Source organism: Cnephaeus nilssonii, assembly GCF_951640355.1.
Source record: "Cnephaeus nilssonii genome assembly, chromosome: 4".
Taxonomy (NCBI): Eukaryota; Metazoa; Chordata; class Mammalia; order Chiroptera; family Vespertilionidae; genus Cnephaeus; species Cnephaeus nilssonii.
Genome location: NC_137075.1, coordinates 83,346,777 through 83,371,531, shown reverse-complemented (window position 1 = coordinate 83,371,531; position 24,755 = coordinate 83,346,777). Strand labels below are relative to the sequence as shown.

The 24,755-nt window shown below is 42.2% G+C and overlaps 2 protein-coding genes across 5 annotated transcripts in view; one reads left to right on the top strand and one right to left on the bottom strand.

Moving 5' to 3' along the window:
• Positions 1–22,989, bottom strand: part of EXD2 (exonuclease 3'-5' domain containing 2) — a 70,241-nt gene extending 47,252 nt beyond the window's left edge. The window contains exon 1 of the mRNA XM_079767513.1: positions 22,670–22,989. The gene's annotated coding sequence lies outside the window, so the exon portion shown is untranslated. The remainder of the gene's footprint in view (positions 1–22,669) is intronic.
• A 283-nt stretch (positions 22,990–23,272) lies between these two features.
• The window catches only part of DCAF5 (DDB1 and CUL4 associated factor 5), a 108,587-nt gene continuing 107,104 nt past the window's right edge, over positions 23,273–24,755 (top strand). Inside the window, exon 1 of one of the 4 annotated variants that reach the window (XM_079767506.1) lies at positions 23,273–23,425. Coding sequence is in view for 2 of the 4 variants with exons in the window: in XM_079767505.1 (XP_079623631.1) it covers positions 23,391–23,604 (214 nt within the window). In the remaining 2 variants the exon portion in view is untranslated. Of the gene's footprint in view, positions 23,605–23,712; positions 23,936–24,755 lie in introns of those variants that run through there. The other 3 variants (XM_079767505.1, XM_079767504.1, XM_079767507.1) reach the window with 3 other exon arrangements.

Below are 24,755 nucleotides of genomic sequence, written 5' to 3'. Positions count from 1 at the left end.
AGTACGGCGAGGCAGGGCAGCGCACATGGGGCGGCAGGTGGGTGGGCGGGGCTGCGAGCACAGCGAGCAGTGGCGGGCTACCACGTGCGATTTCGTGCGCTGGGCCTCTACTCTCTCTCTATATATAAAAGGCTAAGTGACTGTCCAACCATCTGTCTAACGAACTAGTCAGTACATTTGACGCGCACTGGCAATTTAAAAATAAACGTTGACTCACGTATGCACGATACATATAAAGCTCTCACTGGCACCAATCACATGGGATGCCAGAATGTTATCTGAAGAGTACCTCTGAAGCCGAAAGAAAGTGATGTCATCGACAGAATATTATTTGTTTATTAATTTATATATATTATTTTCATATACATTTTACTAATTTTTTCATCTCTGACACTTCTATGAAAGGGCAAATAGCAATATTAAAATATTTTGTATTTTAATTTTATAATACTATATTATATATACTATTTTGACATGTAATTTTTTGCAGTGATATAATTACTGCACAAATCTTTCTTCTAATTAATTTCCTTTCAATGTGCATGAATCCATGCACCGGGCCACTAGTATATATATAATTTTTTTGTTGTTAATCCTCACCAGAGGATATTTTTACATTGATTTTTAGGGAGAGTGAAAGAGAGAGGAAAAGACAGAGAGAACATTGATGTGAGAGAAACACATTGATTGGTGCCTCCTCTACGAGCCCCAACCTGGGCCCCAGGCTGGGGAGGAGCCTGCAACCAAATTACATGGCCTTGACAAGAATCAAACCCAGGACCCTTTGGTCTGCAGGCCAATGTTCTATTCAATGAGCCAAACCAGCTAGGGATACATACACACACACACACACACACACACACACACACACACACACACACACACACTTTTAAGAAGCAGAGGTAGCCTTGGCCAGTATTCTCAGTGGTTAGAGCTTTGGCCCACAGATAGAATGGTTGCAGGTTCAATTCCCAGTTAAGGGTACATCCCTGGGTTGCAGGCCCCCATGGTTGGAGCACATGCAGGAGGCAACCAATTGATGTGTCTCTCTCACATCTATGTTTCTCTTTCTCCCCCTCTCTCCTTCCCTCCCACTCTCTCTAAAAAATCAATGGATTAAAAGTCTATTTCATCAGTAGTTAAACCACCAGATTTCCCCCCTGGCTCCCAAGTAACTGTCCCTCTAGGGCCTTTGAAGAATGCTTAGGATTGATTCCCTGGAAAGGATAAAGTAGAGGGTATCTTGTCTGGTTAAGAATAGGGTGCCATACTAAAAATATATGGATTCAGTGAAAATTATTTACTTTCAAGACTATTGCCTTACTCTCACATCAACAACCAATGTTAGAAGCCAAGTATTCAAGAAATTTTTTCAGATAATTTTGTTAAGAGCATATACCCAACTTTTGTTACTATCTTGAGACAAGGAAGAAGGCCTATTGTAGGGTATAAGAGAAAGCATATGATACTTCTAAAGGGACCAAAAGATTATTGGGAAATAGAAAGCTAGCATTGTTTTAAACATACCCTTCCCTTGTTTCAAATTCAATGTTTATGCCTTTTATTGTTTTTTAACTAAATTTATCAACCCCAACAGATCTTTTCACACGCTACACTCAAGCTCCTCTCTCCTGCCCACTTCACATATATTCCACTTCTTTCTCCGTTTTTCATTTAGTTACTGATGCTAGAAACCTGTGAAATGCCCTAGACTCCTGCCTCTCCCTTATCCTTTTGGATGTACTCTGAACAATGTTCATCTAACTCTGCTGGTTATTAAGAAATTGTTCCTCAGCTTCCAACCTGCCCACCCATCCTGTGTTTTGTGGTGCTGAGACTGGGTCTCTGAAATTCCCATTTTTCCTCTGCCAGGCTGACTCTCTGATAGGTTCTGCAAACAGTGGGAGATCAGAAGCAGGAAGAAGGGAGAAGAAACTTGCTCCTTCCTGTTTGCTTCCTGTTTCTATCAGTGTCGCCCAGGCAACAGTTCTTCCTGCCAGCAGCAGCAGTTGGTTCTAGCTTTGGATTTCTTTACATTTTCCCAGAAGGAGCCTCATCACATTCCTCAGAGATACCAGTACCAGTTAGTCAGCCACCCCTCCTTAGAGGTCAGGGTCCCGACACCACAGGGCCCTCCTCTGAGCTACTGAGGTGCCAGAGGTAAATCCGCAGCATGTTCTCCGCTAGGTCCAGGTTCCGGCTCCCCTGGGGCCTCTACAAGTGCTTGGTCCCAATAATCCCAACCTTGACCCTTTACTATCCCATCTACTTCTTGCAGTTTCTACTTCTTTGTTCCACTTTTCCTTTTCAATTCTCCAATACCTGTGATGTCTCCAATAGCTCTTTACATTAATTTTCTTAGTTAAGATAACTGCCATAGTTTTCGCTTCTTTATAGAAACCTAATATAGGAAGTGGTCCCAAGAATGGTTTTAGGAAATAGACTTTGAGATAGAGGATTGTGGGTTGATTTGGTCATGTCCTTAAACTCAAATTCAATGTTGAGCAACTTGTCAATGGGAAATGGGATGTAGTGGCATCATAAATAATCAACTTCACAACTTCAGCAAATGCTCTAGAGCCACATTTGACAATTTGACAGTAATAGTGACTATAATAACTGCAGGCTGGGAGTGGTAGCATTTGATTGCACTGAAGAACTTACATAAATGGAAAAAAGGAAAAAAAGAAAACAAAATAAATGGAGCCCTAGCTGGTTTGGCTCAGTGGATAGAGCGTCAGCCTGCGGACCAAAGGGTCCCAGGTTCGGTCCCTGTCAAGGGCACATTCCTAGGTTGCATGCTCCTCCCCAGCACGGGCCCTGGTCAGGGGGCATGCAGGAGACAATCAATCAATGTGTCTCTCTCACATCGATATTTCTCTCTGTCTTTCCCTCTCTCTCTAAAATCAATGGAAAATATCCTTGGGTGAGGATTTTTAAAAAAATAAGAAATGGAGCCCGGGCAGCATGGCAGAATGGTTGGGCATCAATCTATGAACCAGGAGTTGTGGTTTGATTCCCCATCAGGGCACATGCCCGGGTTGTGGGCTTGATCCCTAGTGTGGGGCATGCAGAAGGCAACCCATCAATGATTCTCTCTCATCATTGATGTTTCTATCTCTCTCTCCCTCTCCTTTCCTCTCTGAAATCAATAAAAATATATTTAAAAAGAAAAAGAAAAAGAAAAAGAAATGGAGCCCGGCTGTGGGACTCAGTGGTAGAGCATTGACCCATGAACCAGGCGGTTACAGTTTGATTCCCAGTCAGGGCACATGCCTGGTTTTTTTTAGCTCAATCCCCAGTAGGGGGTGTGCAGGAGGCAGCAGGTCCATTATTCTCTCTCATCATTGATGTTTCTATCCCTCTCTCCCTCTCTGAAATCAATAAAAACATATTAAAAAAAGAAAAGAAATGGAAAGTTCAAGTCATTAAACATTCAGTTAAAGTCACAGTCAAAGAACAAAAGCTTCAATAGTAGCCTTAAAAGAAATCCTTATTTTTGTACCTGCAGACTAACCTTGCTGAAAATTAAACACAAAATTGTGCAGTTTTAGAATTACAACATTAGTTGATTTCATAGCCTTGCTACAAGTCTTTAGTAAAATATAGGGCATTGATTGGGAATGGTGTGATACTGAAACTTGAAATGGGGATCACACAAAATCAAGATTCTAGAATGCCCAAATCTCTCTAAACCTCCAGTATCAGTGGAAAGTATAAGCATCAGTATCACCCCTACATCCCTTGCTTAAAAGCCCTGTAATAACATCATCTGAAGGATTTCTATTTTCCTCGTTTCATCCCAACCACTCATTGTTACCTATAGATCAGGGTTTCTCACGATGTTTGGCTCTGGATTATTTTATTTTTTAATATACTTTTATTGATTTCAGAGAGAAAGGGAGAGGGAGGGAGATATGGAAACATCAATAATAAGAGAGAATCATTAATTGGCTGCCTCCTGCACACTCCCCACTGGGGAGAAGCCTGCAACCTAGGCAGGTGCCCTTGACCGGAATTGAACCCGGGACTCTTCAGTCCCCAGGCAGACACTCTATCCACTGAGCCAAACCGGCCAGGGCTGGATTATCCTTTATTGTAAGGAGATATCTTGTGCATTGTAAGATGTTTAGCAGCATTTACTACCTATAAAATACACACTTTAAATAAATAAAATATAAAGACACATAGTTTGAAAGTAAATAGAGAAAGATATGCAAATAGTAAAGCATAAGAAAGTGGAATGGCTATATTAGTATCAGATAAAACAGATTTCAAGACACAGGTACTACGGGAGATAAAAAGGGGTATTTTATAATAACAAAAGTATCAATATAATAACAAATTCCTATATAATAAAGAGCTATTATGCTAATTAGACCGAATAGCAGAACGACCGTCTAGACGATCTTCCAGACAACTGTCTGGATGACCTTTCGGACAAAGCCAGGGCTGCGAGGGCCGAGCCCCTTGCACGAACTTTGTGCATCGGGCCTCTAGTAATATAATAATATAATAAAATATAATAACAAAAGAAGACATAATAATCATAACTATGTATATACCTAATAAAAGAGCTTTCGCTGAAACCGGTTTGGCTCAGTGGATAGAGCATCAGCCTGCGGACTCAAAGGTCCTGGGTTTGATTCCGGTCAAGGGCATGTACCTTGGTTGCGGGCACATCCCCAGTAGGGGGTGTGCAAGAGGCAGCTGATCGATGTTTCTCTCTCATCGATGTTTCTAACTCTCTATCCCTCTCTCTTCCTCTCTGTAAAAAATCAATAAAAAATATATTTTTTTAAAAAAAGAGCTTTCGCTATATATGATAAACCCACAGCAAACATCATACTCAATGGGCAAAAACTAAAACCATTTCCCCTAAGAACAGGAACAAGACAGGGATGCCCACTCTCACCACTCCTGTTTGACATAGTACTGGAAGTATTAGCTACCGCAATTAGGCAAGAAGAAGAAATAAGAGGCATCCAAATTGGAAAAGAAGAAGTGAAGCTGTCCTTATTTGCAGATGACATGATATTGTACGTAAAAAACCCAAAAGATTCCATCAAAAAACTAATAGACTTAATAAATGAATTCGGCAATGTAGCGGGATACAAAATTAACGCCAAGAAATCTATGGCATTTCTATACACCAATAGTGAACTTAAAGAAAGAGAGACTAAAAAAGAAATCCCATTTACCATCGCACCAAAAAAATTAAGATACCTAGGAATAAACTTAACTAAGGAGGTAAAAGACCTATACGCGGAAAACTACAGGACACTGAAAAAAGAGATAGAGGAAGACGTAAACAGATGGAAGAACATACCATGTTCATGGATTGGTAGAATCAACATCATTAAAATGTCCATACTACCCAAAGCAATCTACAGATTCAATGCACTCCCCATCAAAATACCAACAGCATATTTCACAGACCTAGAAAGAACTCTCCAAAAATTCATCTGGAATAAAAAAAGACCCCGAATAGCCGCAGCAATCCTTAGAAAGAAGAATAAAGTAGGAGGGATCTCCATACCAGATTTCAAGCTGTACTACAAAGCCACTGTTCTCAAAACTGCCTGGTACTGGCACAAGAACAGACATATAGATCAATGGAACAGAATTAGAGAATCCAGATATCGACCCAAACCACTATGCTCAATTAATATTTGACAAAGGAGGCATGAACATACAATGGAATCAAGACAGTCTCTTCAATAAATGGTGTTGGGAAAATTGGACACACACATGCAAAAAAATGAAACTAGATCACCAACTTACACCATACACAAAAATAAACTCAAAATGGATACAGGACTTAAACATAAGATGGGAAACCATAAAAATACTAGAGGAATCCACAGGCAACAAAATCTCAGACATATGCCAAAAGAACTTTTTCACTGACACTGCCCCTAGGGCAATGGAAGCTAAAGAGAAAATTAACAAATGGGACTACATCAAAATAAAAAGCTTTTTTACAGCAAAAGAAACCATCAACAAAACAACAAGAAAGCCCACTGCATGGGAGAACAATTTGCAAATGCTAGCACTGATAAAGGTTTAATCTCCAACATCTACAGGCAGCTTATGCAACTTAATAAAAGGAAGATAAATGATCCAATAAAAAAATGGGCAACGGACCTAAACAGAATATTTTCAAAAGAAGACAGAAGGAAGGCCAAGAGACACATGAAAACATGCTCAAAGTCACTTATTATCCGAGAGATGCAAATCAAAACAACAATGAGGTACCATCTCACACCCGTCAGAATGGCTATCATCAACAAATCAACAAACGACAAGTGTTGGCGAGGATGCGGAGAAAAAGGAACCCTCGTGCACTGCTGGTGGGAATGCAGACTGGTGCAGCCACTGTGGAGAACAGTATGGAGTTTCCTCAAAAAACTGAAAATGGAACTCCCATTTGACCCAGTAATCCCACTCCTGGGAATATATCCAAAGAAACTAGAAACACCAATCAGAAAGGATATATGCACCCCCATGTTCATAGCAGCACAATTTACAATAGCTAAGATTTGGGAACAGCCTAGGTGCCCGTCAGCAGATGACTGGATCAGAAAACTGTGGTACATCTACACAATGGAATACTATGCTGCCATAAAAAAGAAGGAATTCTCATCATTTGCAGCAACCTGGATGGAATTGGAGAATATTATACTAAGTGAAATAAGCCAGTCAATGAAAGAAAAATACCACATGATCTCACTCATTTATGGATAATAAAGAACATTATAAACTGATGAACAAAAAGATAGTTACAGAGACATTAAAGCAACAAACAGACTTTCAAATTACAGGGGGAAAGTTAGGGAGAGGGGGGGTAGATAAGAAATCAAACGAAGGACTTGTATGCATGCATATAAGCATAAACAATGGACGCAAAACTCTGGGGGGTGAGGGCATGTGTGGGTGTGGGGTGGGGGGGGGTAATGGTAAGATATGTACACATATAATACCTCAATAAAAAAAAAAAAAAAAAAAAAAGAGCTTTCAAACATGTAAAGCAAGAATTAGCCCTGGCTGGGTAGCTTAGTTGCTTAGAGCATCATTCTGATATGCGAAAGTTGTGGGTTCAATCCCCACAGGACACATACAAGAATCAAGTAATGAATGCATAAATAAGTGGAACAACAAATTAATGTTTCTCTCTCAAAAATCTATGCATAAATTTTTTAAAAAAATAAAATAATTATGTTGGTCTATAAATACCAAACAAACTGTTATTTCCTCTCAGAAATGAGAGGAGAGTGAACATATGAATTTTAGTTTATTACCTAAGTTTAAAAAAATTATTTTCAATGTTGGAGATACTTAAACATACTTTCCAGCTAAGGGGAAAGGCCAGTAGTATTGGAGTGGATTATTTGGGGAAAGAAGGGATAACTGATGGAACAGAGTCCAAGAGAAGATAACATGAGATGGTTCCAGAGCACAGTGAAGGCACTGTACTTAGATAAGAGGAGTTTTGCCACGGGGAGACCTGAAAATGAGGAAATTCTCAACGGATGGCCTCCATGATCCTTGTGAAGCAGATGGAGAGGTCAAGGGTTGGGGAGTGTGCTCAATTTATGAGGGTTTAAGAAAGATATTATGGTGTCATTAACAAGGTTATTTAATCCTCATATCAGTCCCATAAGGTGTTATTATCTCCACTTCACAATATTATTCCATTTTACAAATGTAGAAACAGCAGCACAGAGATTATATCATTTGCACAAGACTGATGAAGGATGGAGCCATTTTAGGAAGTTCTATCTAACCAAGGCCTCTCTGGCTTCAATTTACTGCACCTGTCTAGGCCTCACATTCCTCAGCAATGAAGCGGACATGGGCTCAAGCTGCTCCATCCTAAAGTAATGGCCCCCCGCAGTGGAGTAGGATGGGCAGGCACGTCCAGGGTGTGCATGATGGATGGCCCATTGGGATGTTAAAAGAAAATGTTAGATTTCTATTTATATTTTTTTAAATCTAAAATTGAGCTTTGCCACTGCTTAATATACAGATGGACACTGGAGTCCTTATTTAGTCTGGATGCCAGCTGCTTATGAGTCATTTTGGTATCTTGAGGGAGACAGGAGTTCCACAGTGCAGATGGATTGGTAGTGGTGCCTGCCCTTATTATTTTTTGTGGTTAAGGTATGATGTCAATGTGTTCATTTCTGTAGGAAAAAAAAAAAGACTTTTACATAGCAGAATCTTTATACAGTGGTGGGCTATGATGAAACAGGATTGATGAAAAAGATATTTGGCTCCACTCAGAGACTTGCTGGTATTCCTTGTCTGAGTATTAAAATAGTTGTCAGAACCTATAAATAACTTGCACTTTTCTTTTACAAGAAGACAAGTGCATTCAAATTTTGCTGACTTTTTCAATGATGATAAGGTGGCTGTCAGTAGTATGCTACTTTATAGATACTAAAAAACAATGTTCTAAAACTGCTCCTTCAAGATAAAATTAATAGTGTAACAAGTGAGAAAACTGCTTTTTGAAAGTTACTGCAAATGAATATTTTGAAAAATTATTTGGTGGTGTTCTTTTGGCCAAAAAAAGTATAGAAGTATGTCGCTTCTAAAAATGCTCATATTTGCACACATAACACCTCTGGAATAGTTTTCTACTATTTTTAAGTATATCCTAAATAAAAGAGAATCGGTAGATTCTAAATATATTTGTCAAAAGTACAACATCTTCTGTTTAATTTGCAAATGCAACTGATAAATATCCTGGAAAATAAAAATTAACCAGCTGAATTTCAATAAAATGAAGATGGAGAGGTCAAGGTTTGGGGAAGTGTGCTCGATTTATGAAGGTTTGAAGATTAGTTTCATGTTTGAATAAGACCAGCCTCATTCTAACTTCTAAACTCTCCCACTGTGGCCTATAAAACTAATGATCCAGAAGCTGCAAAAACCCTTGCATTGTCAAGCTTTTTCTCTAATTTCCTACTTTATTAAAATCTGACTCTCTTTTTTTTAATCCTTACCTAGGATATGTTTATTTTTTTGAGAGAGAGAGAGAGAGAGAAAGAGAGAGAGAGAGAGAGAGAGAGAGAAACATCCATCAGTTGCCTTCCGTATACACCCCCAGTGGGGATCAAACCTAAAATCTAGGTATGTTCCCTGACCAGGAATCAAACCCACTACCTTTTGATGTACAGGACAATGCTCCAACCAACTGAGCCACCTGGCCAGGGCTCTGACTCTCCTTTAAAGACACCATTTTCCCATTGCCCACTCAAATAGTACTGTTTATACTCTCAGGTTCCACATATGTCAGGCCTGAGAAGTGTAAGGAAATTTGAAATAAGAAAAAATATAACTGGTATTTTTAATGGAAAACTATGCATTCTCTAGAGCAGACCTTTCCAGATTATGGGATTCTAGCTTTTTATTGCTTTTGAGGTATTTTACAACTCTGTAAACTGTAGATAACTAATAGTAATGCAAAACAATTCTTGTCTATAGAAATGCAAGTAAGTTCTGTCCAGTGGAAGTTCAATTGACTTTCTTCCCCCACTGAGGGAAGAAGCCAGTTTTGCCTACATTTTCAAGTTCATTTCAATTTTCCTGACGTATAAATATGTATACACCTTTGGACATCTTATTGGTTCTCTCATTAATAATGGTTAACTAGCCCTGGCCGGTGTGGTTCAGTTAATTGAGCATCGTCCCATATACCAAAAGGTTGCTCGTTTGTTTCCGGGTCAGGGCACATACCAGGTTACGGGTTCATTCCCTTGTAGGGGTGCATATGGGAGGCAGCCAATTGATGTTTCTCTCTCACATGGATGTTTCTCTCTCTCTCTCTCTCTCTCTCCACCCCCGCCCACCCTCCCTCTCAGTCTCCCAGTCTCCCTCTTCCTTCCTCTCTCTCTAAAATCAATAAAAACTTAAAAAAAAAATAATGGTTAACTAAATCTTCAAAACATTGCATGTTATATTTGTATGAGAGTTTTTGATGTTATTGTTGTTTTGCTAGCCCTGTGACTTTGCTGTCATAGATGGAAGGGGTGTCTTTTCTACCCTGGCGAAGAATTCTGTGAGGTCTGTCTGAGAGTTATGATTTCACCTTTTTTTGTTTTTAAAATGTTCCTTTAACAAAGGTGGGGTTGTTTTACTTCTCACTGCTATTCCCTGTACCTTCACTTGTGCGTAAAAAGAAAACAAAGAGCCAGCTTCTTTGTGGTCCACGCCATGCACTACCCAACTCTTTTCCTTTTCTAATTGCTTTTCCTTTCTGCCCTCACCGTAACTTCCCATTCAGTCAAGCGGACTTTGGCCCGTTATTCCTTTCCATCACAAGTACTGCCATTATCCTGAGTGATTTCAACCATCAAAAAGGTGACCCACACACTAGTGTCTGGGCTGCTCATATTTTTAAAAATTTTGTTTAAAGAATTATTGATGCCGAAACCGGTTTGGCTCAGTGGATAGAGCGTCGGCCTGCGGACTCAAGGGTCCCAGGTTCGATTCCAGTCAAGGGCATGTACCTTGGTTGCGGGCACATCCCCAGTAGGGGGTGTGCAAGAGGCAGCTGATCGATGTTACTCTCTCATCGATGTTTCTAACTCTCTATCCCTCTCTCTTCCTCTCTGTAAAAAATCAATAAAATATATTAAAAAAAAGAATTATTAATTTGAGAGAAACCATAAATTTGTTGTTCCACTTATTTCTGTATGCATTCATTGGTTAATTCTTTTTTTATAAAGAGCATTTTACTTATTTATTTAAATATAGTTTTATTAATTTCAGAGAGGAAGGGATAGGGAGAGAGAGAGAAACATCAATGATGAGAGAGAATCATTGATGCCTCCTGCATGCCCCCTAGTGGAAATAGAGCCCGAAACCGAAACCAGGGAATGGGCCCTGACCAGGAATCGAACTGTGATCTCCTGGTTCATAGGTCAACGCTCTCTCAACCACCAAGCCACATCAGCTGGGTCATTGGTTGATTCTTATATGTGCCCTGACCTGGGATTGAACCCACAACCTTTGTGTATCAGGATGATGCTCTATTCAACTGAGCTACATGGCCAGGGCTGGATTGCTCAATTTATTTTTATCTCCTCAACATCCTTCTCCTTGACTCCACTTAAGCCGCCCACTCCTCCCATTACCCCTTGGGCCCTGTCTTCAACTATAATTGTGCCTGTTTCAGAATTTCTAATTAAAGCATCTTCGTCAACCACAACCTCCTCTCCCCCCAAATTGCCTGTTAGCTACTCCTACAACTTTCTTTGGACACTTATTCATTGATCCTGATCAGCTTTCTTTCTATTCCTTTCTTATTTTCCCTTCTGATTTAGCTTAAAGTACAAGTGGTCTATAATTTCATTATTTTGCCAAAACCCTAAACTCCTTTGTTCCTTTTTTTAACTTCATCTACCTGGAAAGTCCCCAAACCTGAATGAACTTACCTGCTTTCTCTATGGCCCTGGTTATGAGCAGTTTGTTCACTGCTCTAGAAAGCAAAACAATAAGGGCAATTGGGTTCCAGAGAATCTCCCAATCAACCCCAACATCATCCAAACTAGGTCATCTCACTTTCCTAGTCTTCACTGTTAATTCAAACAGTCCCTCTTTCATCAAACGTTGGTTGCCCTCTCTTCCCCCACACTCTCTGTAGATGACCTTGCCCTCCTCCTTCACAGAAAAAATAGAAACCATCATATGTGCACTTCACATCTTCTTACAAACGTATAATCCTGCCTTCACCTGTACCCATCCTGTCTTCCTTCACCAGGTTTTTTAATATTGTTTAAATTTTTATTTTTTCTACTTATGTTTTCATTGATTTTGAGAGAGAGAGAGAGAGGAAATGAGAGGGATAGAAAGATAGAAAACTCATGATGAACAACATAGACTGATGAACAAGAACAGAACCAGAAACAAGGAGGCATCGATCGGACTATCGGGCCTCAGAGGGAGGATAGGGGAGGGTGGGGGGAGGGGGGAGAGATCAACCAAAGGTCTGTGTGCATGCATATGAGCCTAACCAATGGTTAAGTTCAACAGGGGGTTGGGGCATCCGTGGGGAGGGGTGTGGGATGGGAATGGGGGGATGAGGACAAATATGTGACACCTTAATCAATAAAGAAATTTAAAAAAAAAAAGAAAGATAGAAAACTCGATGAGAGAGAAACATCATCCTTCAGCTGCCTCCTGCTGGGCATCAAGCCTGCAACCCCAGGCATATGCCCTGACCAGAATCGAACCAGCGACCTCTTGGTTCATGGGTCCATGCTCAACCACTGAGTCACACCAGCCAGGCTAAAAATTTAATTTTCAATTACAGTTTTCTTTCAATATTATTCGGTATTAGTTTCAGGTACACAGCATAGTGGTTAGACAATCATATAAAGTGTTTCCCCTGATATTTCCAGTATCCACCTGGCACCATACAGAGTTATCGCAGTATTATTGATTATATTCCCTCTGCTCTACTTTATTCACATCCCCATGAGAAGCTGTCCTTTCTCCTAATTAGGACCAAATTCCTTTCCTGTGCTTTGAATCTCCCCTGCCCTGCTTTCTCAGAACTCCTCCCTGTATACTATACAGTCTAGTTTCATCTATACATCTTTTTCACTTCTCCATTTTTTCTATTAAAACAAAAACAAACAAACAAAACTCTTCCTGAATTCTAGGTTCCTCTTTAGCTACTTACCTAACAGCCTCTATTTCCTTTCCTTCCACTCACTATTCAGTCAGTTCTCCTCTGGGTCCCACTATCACACCCCTGAAGGAGTTCTGACTGAGATCCCTGGTGTCTGTCTCACTGGAAAATATCCCTCCCTCCAGCTTCTCCTAAAAATTAAGCTTTATTTTATATCACTGGTAAAATGTTGGTGTCAATAAACCCAATATGTTTTACTGGTAGTCATCTCATTGACTTTTCAGCAACAATTGATACAATTGGCCACTCTTGTCTTGAAATGCTTTCTTGTCCCAGCTTCCATGACAATACTCTTCCAATTTATTTCTTATACTTCTAGCCACTCCTTCTGTCTCCTTGCAAATGTATTTTCCTCCTTTCAAGCATTAACCCTAAGCATCTCTCAAAGCTCAGTCCTAGGCCTTCTTTCTTCCCTATTCTTTCCCCTTGATACTTCTGAATATTCTTGCCTATGCCTAGGACTTCACCACTTCACCACAACCTCTATCATTGACACCAGCCTCAAACATGCATCTGAGATCAGGCTACTTGTCAACTCTTCTCAGAAGTCTCTGGAGCACCTCAAATTCAATGTGTATATAACTGAACTCATGGTTTCCCCCTCAAAACAGCCTTTTCTAAGGGTTCTATTTCAGTGAATAGTTATGCAAGTCAAAAACCCTGGCATTTCAGCCCTAGCCAGTTTGGCTCAGTGGATAGAGCATCGGCCTGCGAACTGAAAGGTCCCAGGTTCGATTCTGGTCAAGGGCACATACCCAGGTTGTGGGCTCGATCCCCAATGGGGGACTTGCAGGAGGCAACCGATCCATGATTCTCTCTCATCATGGATGTTTCTATCTCTTCCTTCCTCTCTGAAATCAATAAAAATATATTTAAAAAACAAAACAACCCCCCCCCCGGCATTTCATTATGTCCTGTCCTTCGTCCCCCACTTTCTCTAATCCATCACCAAATTCTATCTTTGTATATTAAACCCATTTACTTCTCTCCAAGTCCACTTTCACTAGCCTTATCTAAACTACCATCTTTTCTTCTCTGTGCTTAATAATCTACACTAATCCACCCTTAGCCCTCTCCAATCCTCTCTTCATAGTAGCCAAAATAACCTTATCAAATGCATATCTGATCACTTCAGCCCTCTGTTTAAAACCCTGCAGTGATTCTTAGATGAAGACTGAAATCCTTAACATGGCCAGGCTCCTGCAGATGCCAGCAGCTATCTAATTGCATCCTCCACTGATAGCACATTTCCTGTTCCCTATGTGCTTCAGTCACAATGGCCTTCTTCTAGGTTTCTCCACCCATAGAGCCTTTGCATGAGCTGGTGCCTTTGCTTGGAGCATGCCTTCCCAACCAGCCACTTGGCCTCATTTATATCTACCTTCCCTTCAGATCATAGCTCTCCTTAATATAATAGGATTCTCCTATTTTAATCTATCATCATCATCATCATCATCATCATCATTATCATCATCGCTAATGCTCAGATGTGTTTGTAGTCAGGCACTGATCTAAGGGCTCTACCAATAAGAATTCATTTATCATAACTCCATTAAATATATGTGGAACTGAATTATCACATACTTTTAAGTGATAGTCACAACTGTTATCTTCCTCTTGTGCAAAATGGAATAATACTTTCTTCATGGGGTGGTTGAGAATATTCAATGAGTTAATATCTGTGAAGGACTTGGAACAGTGAGAGCCACATAAGTGCTTAATAAAAGTAATGTAATCTTATATTTACTGCATGACTATTGATTAAATTCTGTCTCTGTTCTGTAAGTACTATAAAAATTGGTCAAAGTCGTCTTTTTTTTTTTTTTTTTTTTTGCTCATTATTACATCTCTTGTGTCTACCTAGGGCAGTGGCACATAGTAGGTGTTCAATAATCTCCAAATTTCTTGAATGACTTGATAATGCATGTCCAACCACATAGGATTTTTATAAAGATAAAAACATATATAATGTAATTTTAAAAATTACACATGAGTAGATGAGTGGATAAAAAAGCTGTGTACATTTATACCATGGAATACTATGCAGCAGTAAAAAAGAAGAATCTCTTACGCTTTGAGACAGCATGGAGGGACCTGGAGAGTATCATTCTAAGTGAAATAAGTCAGAGAAAGACAAGTATCACATGATCACACTCATATGTGAAATCTAAATAACAAAATAAACTGATGAATGGAGTGGATCCAGAGACACAGAAGCATGGAACAGAGTGAGGAATCTCAGAGGGAAGGCAGGGGAGGGTGGGAGGTAATCAAGCAAAGCCCTTGTATACATATATGCAGAACCCATGGACATAGACAATAGGGTGCTGAAGCCTGGGGTGGGGTGGGGGCTAGGGGGCGGGGGCAGGCTGGAGAGAGTTAATGGGGGAAAGAGGGGGTCCTATGTAATACTTTCAGCAATAAAGAATTATTTTAAAAATTACACATGAATATAAAAATGTTAAATATTTATTTAGAAGATAAACTGTGATGCCAACTGTAAGCATGACAGGAATCTTAGGACAGGAAAACTAATGTAGCCTAGATTTGTTGAAGGGGTTCATGGAAGAAATAGACCTATAGGATTTGGGAGAGCAGTGTGAACATAGAGATATTTAGGGAAGAATGGGCTGCCAGCCTACTTGGTTGGTGTATGATGAGTAACAGGAAATCTAATTATAGATATGGTGGAAACAAGTCAAGGAGGGACTTGACAGGCAGATAAAGGAGTCTGGATTTGACACGACAGAGAAAAGGGAGAGTCTGGAGCAGAGGGATTTCAGGAAGATTGCTTCACTGGGGAGCCAGGAACTCTTTTTGATGCTGTAGATTCAATGGTGATCAAAACATGAGCATATAAAACAGAAATCAACAAACAAGCGCTGCACTGGTAGCTCAGTTGGTTAGAGCATCATCCCCGTACACCAAGGTTTCGGGTTTGATCTCAGGTTAGGGCACATACAAAGGATCAACTAATGAATGCATAAGTAAGCGAAACAACAAATTGATGTCTCTCTCTCTCTCTCTCTCTCTCTCTCTCTCTCTCTCTTCGTTCCTCTATCTCTCTCTCAAATCAATCAATAAAAAAATTTTAAACATCAACCAACTCATAGACACAAACAACGGTATGATGGTTAACAGAGATGAAGGAGGGTAGGGGTAAGATGAAGAGGCTAAGTGGGGTCAAATGTGTGGTAATAGAAGGAGACTGGACTTTTGGTGGTGAGCACACAATGGAACATACATTTGCTATATTACAAAATTGTACACCTGAAACTTATATAATATTATTAACCAACTAGAGGCTCAGCGCACGATATCATGCTGCTCTGCCCACCTGCCCACCTGCCAGCTGCCAGCCTTGATGCGATCGGAGCCTGTGAGCCGTGGGGGAGGGCCCAAGAGGTGCTCCATGTACTTCATGGTGACGGGTCGTTTTGGTCATGACACCTCTTGGCCTTTTATTATGATGTTACTCCAATAAATTTAATTTAAAAAAATAAACCCTAAATACAAATTGATGCATTCCTGCACAGTACATTATTTTGCTTTTTAGCTATACAAAAATAATGCTATTCAATAAATAAACTTCTGAGCCTTGCATTATTTAAAAAAAAAAAACCATGAATGATAAAGGGATTTGACCAGGTGATTTCTGAAATCCCATGGGCTTTATCATTTTGTGATTTGAATAATGATTATCTTCCAGAAGGCTCATAGATAGACAGATATACCACCAGCTCCAACTTAAATGGGATCCAACTTAGTCAATAATGCTGATTATATGTACATCATGAGTTCATGTAGTTTGTTCAGAAGGATATGGTAATAAGTTTATAAACATGTGCTGTGGTTAGTTCATGTTCTAGGAGCCTGTCCTGTATTGCCACTGAACCCATAGAAATAATTTAAATATGATCTCTGTCCCAAAAATCTTCTTGTTTCTCCTTGGACATATTTTACTTTGGGGAAGGATTATTGCCCAATGTTATTTTCTAAAAGGTGTTTAACACACTGAAGATGCTTAATAAACATTATATACCCATGAGCTCATCTCTGGGAAAGAACTCTTGGCTATATGACTACATACCCAGTACAGTAAACAGTAACTATTTTTAACAGTTTCTTGTGCCATTCATCAGGGGTTATTCATGTGAAAGCCTAAAATTAAAAATAAGTAAAAATAGCTGGCTCATAATGATCTCTATCAAGAAAACGTCAAATATATAAAACCCAGGTGATTGGCATAGAATAATACAAAAAATACCACTGAGTAAATATCAAATGAATAATCTGGCTAGTGAGTATTTCTGTCCACTGCCACTCCATAAAGGTTATTTCAAACTAGATTTCTTCACTCATTGTGAAGATTTATGCATGGTAAACTTGAACCAAATGTCTGGAAAGTATGTTGGAATGTAATTTGAAAATTCTAGTAACATATTCTGAATTCAACAAATATTCTACTTCACAAACTGGGTATTTACTTTAAGACCTGTGAAAAATGCCCCCTTGAAAAAATGAATTAGTTCTGGGCTGTGTGGCGCGGTTGGTTGGGCATCATCCCATGTACCTAAAGGTTGCCAGTTCAATCTCCGGTTGGGGCACATGCACAGGTTGCAGGCTTGATCTCCAACAGGGGGCATGCAGGAGGCAGTCTATGGATGTTCCCTCTTACATCGATGTCTCTCTCTCTCTCTCTCTCTCTCTCTCTCTCTCTCTCTCTCTCTTTCTGTCTCTCTCTCTCTTTCTCTCCCTCTCTCTCTTTCTCTGAAAGTCAATAAAATATTTTAAAAATGAATTAGAAATCAATAACAAAAGGAAATTTGGGGAATTAAAAAATATGTGGACATTAATCAATGCACTCTTTTTTTTTTTGCTAATCTTTACCCGAGGATATTTTTCTATTGATTTTATTAATTTTTTTTATTGATTTCAGAGGGGAAGGAAGAGGGAGAGAGAGATAGAAACATCCATGATGAGAGAGAATCATTGATCGGCTGCCTCCTGCAAGTCCCCCACTGGGGATCGAGCCCACAACCTGAGCATGTGTCCTTGACCGGAATTGAACCTGGGACCTTTCAGTTCGCAGGCCGACGCTCTATCCACTGAGCCAAACTGGCTAGGGCTCTATTGATTTTTTTTAATATTGCTGCACAAATCTCTTAAAAATATGAACAAAATCACAATGTTATGCAGCTATAATCACACCTCACAAGATTAATAACACTTAATGTCATCTAATAGTACCCAGTTCATATTAAAATTTCTTCATCTCAATAATAGCTATTTAAAATTAATTTGTTAGCTCTCAAGTATCTAATATAGAGTCATCCCTTCCTCCCTTTTTTGTTGTTGTTGCTAATCCTCACTTGAGGATATTTTTCCCTTGATTTTTAGAGAGAGTGGAAGGGGGGGGGGGGAGAGAGAGAGAGAGAGAAAGAAAGAGAGAGACAGAAACACTGATCTGAGAGAGACACATTGACTGGTTGCCTTCTGCACATGTCCTGACCAGAGCTGGGGACTGAGCCTGCTACTGAGGTATGTGCCCTTGACCAGAATCGAACCCAGGACCCTTCAGTCCGAGGGCCGACACGCTATCTACTGAGCCAAACCGGCTAAGGCAATACACTCTTAAATAACCAATTGGTCATGGAAGAATTCACAAGGGAAATTAAAAACACCTTGAGACGAATGGATCTGAATAGATATTTTTCCAAAGAAGAAATGCAAATGGCCAATAAGGAAATGAAAAGATGCTCAACATCAATAGCCATCAGGGAATTGCAAATCAAAAGCATAATGAGAAACCATTCACACACTTGTATGGTTGTAAGAAAAAAGATGGACAATAACAGGGATTGGCAAAGGTATGGAAAAATTGGAACCCTCATACATTGCTGATGGGAATGTAAAATGGTCAGCTACTTTGGAAAAACAGCTTGGAAGTTCCTCACAAAGTTAAACAGAGTTATCATAATGATAGTAGGTATATACTCGAAATATGAAAACATATTCAAACAAAAACTGTAACACAAATGTTAATAGCAGCAGTATTCACAATAGCCAAAAAGTGGAAACAGCTCAAATGTCCATACCTATACAATGGAATATAATTTGACCTAGAAGAAAATGGAGTACTGATACATGCTACAAGGAAGAACCTTGAAAACATGCTAAATAAAGGAAGCCAGACACAAGGCCACATATTGCCATGATTCCACTCATATGAAATATCTAGAATAGGAAAAATCTATTGAGACAATAAATACCTAAAATTGTTGCCAGGGGCTAAAGGGAGGGAGGAATGGGGAGTGACTGCTAATGTGATGGGGTTTCTCTTTGGGGTGATGAAAGTGTTCCAGAATTAGATAGTGGTAATGGTTGCACCACTTTGTGAATATACTAAGCCACTGAATTCTGTACTTTAAAAGGATGAATTTTATGGCATGTCAATTATATCTAATAAAGATCTAATTAAAAAAATGAAAGGATATATGTCCTATAGATCTTGTTGGAGAAATTTTTATTTAAATAGATCAGTTTTGCCCGGTTGGGGAGGCTTAGTGGTTGAGCATCAAACTATGAACCACGAGGTCACAGTTTGATTCCTAGTCAGGTCACATGCTCAGGTTTCGGACTCAATCCCCAGTAGGGGGCGTACAAGAGGCAGCCGATTGATGTTTCTCATTGATGTTTCTATCTCTCTCCTTTCCCCTCTCTGTAAAATCAATAAAAACATATTTAAATAGATCAGTTTCTTTCCACCCCTCCCCAAATTAAGATAGACTGCTATTTGAAATGACCAATAAATAACGTATCCTTTAAAATTAAATGACATTACAATTAAACTATATATATATATATATATATATAATATGTATTATTTGTCTGAATTAATGTCATCTATGAGTAGCAGTTTATTTTAAAGTTGAAAATGTTTTTATTATTTTTTTAAATCCTCACCTGAGGATATTTGTTCCACTGATTTCCAGAAAGAGTGGAAGGGATAAGGGGACTTGAGAGAAACTTGATTGGTTGCCTCCTGCATGCACCTTGAATATCAAACCTGTGACTCTTCGGTCCGCAGGCTGACACTCTAACTACTGAGCAAAACCAGCCAGAGCAAAAGTTGAAAATATTTTTAAGTGAAAAATTTCTGAGTGTTAGTATCCATATGTAGCTCTTAATATACTAACATTTAGTAAATGTTTGAGAGTATTTGAAATTTAGTATTTAGTAAATGTTTGAGAGTATTTGAATGTTTGAGTATTTTCTTAGTTTTTTTTTAAAAAACAAACAATTTCTAATGTTTGAGCTTTTCCTTAGCATTCAGTCAGTTTTTAAAGATTTAAAGACTCTTTCACCAGTGATATCAGGACCAAGCAAAATAGAAGTCAAAGAGTAGATGAATTTCTGGGAACTCTACATTTGATCAGTATTCAATCCGTGGTGGAGCGATTAAGTAAGGGTTAAGTACTTTCTTTTTTTTTTTTAATATATTTTATTGATTTTTTACAGAGAGGAAGAGAGAGGGATAGAGAGTTAGAAACATCAATGAGAGAGAAACATCGATCAGCTGCCTCCTGCACACCCCCTACTGGGGATGTGCCCGCAACTAAGGTACATGCCCTTGACCGGAATCGAACCTGGGACCCTTGAGTCCGCAGGCCGACGCTCTATCCACTGAGCCAAACCAGTTTCGGCGGTTAAGTACTTTCAATATCTTGATTTTTCCAGCATGGATTTATGAAACAGTGTTTCAGGGCTTCCTGAGTATGAATGTTAATATACAGAAGTTTCTGGGCCTAAGTAAGAAAAATAGGAATTTTCACTTTTCTCTCTCTTCCTCCACACATTCTTTGCAGTGCAGAGATTACTCCTGAGTCCAATTCCGTTTGCTAAGTCCACTGCCCTTGTCACTATAAATGCCTGTATCAGAAAGGCCATCCTCGTATAGTCACTGAAGTTGATTAGATGTTTGTGTTATACAGTTATGTACAATATTATTAGTTTGCAATACATGACCCAAGGGAGTATGTTAAATTCTTAATAAAAGCAAATAGATACTTATGGGACTTGATCTTCTAAAGTTGGGTTATGTTATAGGTAGGGTTGCCAGATTTAGCAAATAATAATTATTGAAATAATTATTCATTGTTCATCTGAAATTCAAATTGAATTGGGCAGCCTGTGTTTTATCTGGCAACCTAATTATGGAAAAAAGAGAGAGCGGTTTTATGTGCTCTCCTTACAGAAAGTAGCTGTAGGATATAAACAGACTGAGTTGTCTACATATCTGTCCTGGCTGGTCAGTGAAAGTTAAGGAAGTTTCCAGCAAAATCCTGGAATTGGGCTGGCATCTGACCAGGTCCTGGTCTATTTTTAGGCTGTGGTAAATGGGGCAGTTATTCCAGAGACTGGGGAAAATCAAGTCTCATTTAAAGTTGTGGGAGAAGAGATAAGTGCTGAAAAGGGGAGAGGAGAGTGTGTCTTAAATATTGCCACAATGAAGGTCACTTCAACCACACCATTACTATGCCCATAGCCCTCACCCCAGGCAAATAAAATAGGTATAAATGATGCTCTATTAATTGGAAGGAGCCAGAGGACTCCATTTTTTAATGTCTAGAGTAAGTATGCCAAGCAAAGAAACAGTGAAATGGAAAACTGGCCTTGAAATTGTCTGCACTGGAATGAAGACACCTCAAACTCACACACCCACACCTGAGTCATTACCTTCCTCTCCAAGTTCCTCCCCACTCCCTAAGCTGGCATGTGTTGGCTCTGGATATATACCCATGAGCAGAACAGACATGGTTCCTGCTCTCAGAAAGCTTATAGCTTATAGCAGAGTGGAGGACACTATGATATAATCACAAAATAAATGATTCATTATACACTATGACATTGCTATGTAATCACAAGATAAATGATTAATTATACACTATGATATTGCTATTTAATCACGCTGGTATTCTGCTGGTATCCTGATTTTTATGAGGCCATTATATTAAACACTGATGAAGCATCCTGAGAATAAAACTTTTTTAAAGCACTATACATTTTCCTATTTAGGGAAATAATATCCCATTTAAACCATAATTTCTGGAATTTGGTGAATTGCTGTTAACTTCAGCAATATTTGTGATAATGTTGACTTTTAAATTAAACATTTACTTGCATATTTGTCATTAGTATATCAGTAATCTTGTTGTCATTGTACAAAAAAGTAGAAGTAGGTGATTTTTCTTGATGGGTGAATGTTTTCCGTGTTCAGCCCATCTTTTATGGCAGTATACTAAACTGACCACCATATGCCATCTCTAGTACAGAGCATGTAATTTCTGTGAAATTCAAAGGGCAAAACTGATACCTGCCTATTCTAGTAGGTATTGCCATTTAATGACAGAGGATAGCTCCTTGGAAAAGTACTACAACACCCCGAAAAGGGGGCTTTTTACTGGATCTGGTAGAATTCCAAAGCACTTAACCTCACTGGGGTCAAGGCCAAGGCTCCCAGCCTACTGAAGTGCAGCTACTTCTGGCCTGGAACCAGCTGCTGGTTAACAGCTGTGCAGCCTCAGACCTCCACACTTAAGACCTTGAAGAGGACCTCACCGCACCCAATGCAGCAACAGACATACATACATTCCTATTTTCGAACAATGCTTCTTGTGTCTTGCAAATGCACTTGGAACTAACGGGCACAAGTCCTCTCTGCATCTTAGATCTTCCTCAAGTCGGTTTTGGCAATTTTCTTTTTCACTTCTTTACGCATCCTCCTCCCACCCTCTTTTCCCCGGATACCGCTCCATTATCTACCAGACGGTACAATTTAGCCTTTTACCGAATAGCTGGAGGGAAAATGATAGCACAGAATTGGGGGGGATGGGGGGCAGTGTTAAAAATGTATTTGGTGGGATAAGAACGGATGCACCAACTAAAATCCCTAAGCCACCTTACCCCACGAGTCCTGGCTCCCTTCCCTTGGAGAGGGCTCGGGCGACCCCGGGCTGAGCCGAGAGGAGGGAAGACGACTGACCGCAGCCTCTGCCCGCGGTCCCCCCTCATCGCTCTGCCCCCTCAGGCTGCATTTTCCCGACCTGAAAGAAAAAAAGAGCGGGGAGCCGAATGGGTCCCGGCGCGGGGCCTCCGGGAGGCGATGGACTGGGGACCGCGGGAGGAGGAAGGACAGCCCGCAGCCCCGCGGCTACTAGGATTGTTACGCGCCCCCAACTTAACAGAGTGCGGCTCTCGGGGGGAGGGGGTGCAGCGCAGCCTCCGCCCGGCGCCCCCCGGGGCCCCGCGCGCGCGAGGTGGAGCCGCGGCGCGAGAGCCGAGCCGCCGCCCGCGTTCTTCCGGCCGCAGCCCGCGGCGGGGGAGGGGCGCCGCCGCCCGCGTTCTCCCGGCGCCCGCGGCCCGCGGCGGCGCGGGCCCAGCTGGGCATCAGCTGCTGGAGGAGGCGGAGAGGGAGAGGGAGGAGCCTGGGGGGGGGCGGGGAGGAGGGCGGGCGCCGCCAGGAAGCCGCGGACGCCGCCGGGAGCCTGCACACCGCGCTCCGGCTGCCATGGCGGGTTAAAGCGCCGCCCGGAGCGCAGCGCGGCGGGGGGAGGGCCGGGCGGGAGCGGCGGCCGCGCGGGGGCCCGGGGAGGGGCGCGGCGCGAGCGGCGGCGGCGGTTCCAGGATGAAGAGGAGAGCTGGCCTGGGGGGCAGCATGAGGTCAGTGGTGGGCTTCTTGTCCCAGCGGGGCTTGCATGGGGACCCCCTGCTCACTCAGGACTTTCAGAGGAGACGCCTGCGGGGCTGCCGAAACCTCTACAAGAAGGACCTCCTCGGCCACTTCGGCTGTGTCAATGCCATTGAATTCTCCAACAATGGAGGCCAGTGGCTGGTCTCAGGTAAATCAACCCCCTTCCCCTCCCCGCGCCTCTCGGCCCCTTCCCGTCCCCCCCCCCCCCCCCCCCCCCCCCCGTCGCTCGCCCTCGCCGCCCTCCTCCTGCCCTCCGTTCCCACCTCCTCCCTCAACCCCCTCCTGCGGTGGGAAGGCTCAGTGTCAGGTTAAAACCTCGGCCGGGGGAGGGAGGGAGGGAGGGGGAGGAGAGGATGTCTTCTATAAAAAAGACCCAAAATGGTTGACAGGTCCTTAATTCTCTTTATCCCGAGTGTAAAGTGATCTCTCCTGCTGGCCGCCCCGCGAGTGCGGGTCGGGAGGGGCGAGGGGACCTCCTGGTAAAGTTGGACGGGAAACTCTTCCTCGCGCACTTCCAAGGGGATGGGGGGCGTTTGGGGAGCGGGAGGGGAGGAGGCCCGGGAGCCCGAGCCCCCCGCGGTGACCTGGGGCAGGACCTGGGTGCCGGGGCTGCCGCCGGAAGGGTCGGGCCGGGTGAGCCGGGGGGAGGTGGCGGGCGGTTCGCTGCGGGCCGCCCCCTCGCGTCCTCAGGGGCCCAGCTCCATCTCCTTCCGAAAGGTTTGTGTTATGGTTTCGGGAGTGTCGCGGGCTCTGCGGGCGAAGAGCCGGCCTGAACTTGAATGCGCAACTTGGGAGGCTGGGGGCGGCGAGTGGGGCCCCGGAGACGGGTGGGCGGGGAGCCCCGCGCCGCGCCCCCTCCCGCGGCTGCCGTTGCTGGTGGTCTCCCAGCCTCCGGCCTTCCTCCGGGCTGGGCTTGGCTGCCCGCCCCCCCCCCCCCCCCCCCCGGGGTCCGCCGCTGGTGTGGGGAGAGTGGCGAAATCGAGGCCGGGGCTCCGGCCGGGCGGGTAGGCCTCGCTCCCGGGGCGCCTAGCGACAGGCCGCTGAATCGATAGCCTATCGCTCCCGGGAGGCGAGGGGCGACGGCTGCCCGGGGGAGGTGCGCCTGTGCTCGAGGGGGCTCTCGCCGGCGCCGCCCACTTCCCTCCTCCCAGGGGTCGCGACCTGAGGCTGGCGAGTGGGGATGGGGTGCTCTGGGGGCGGCTCCCCGAAACTCGGCTCCGGGGAGGAGGGGAGCGATCTGGCGTTCCCGCTCGCCTTCTGCCTCCTCGTCCCCGTTCCTACACTGAGAGGCACGGAGGC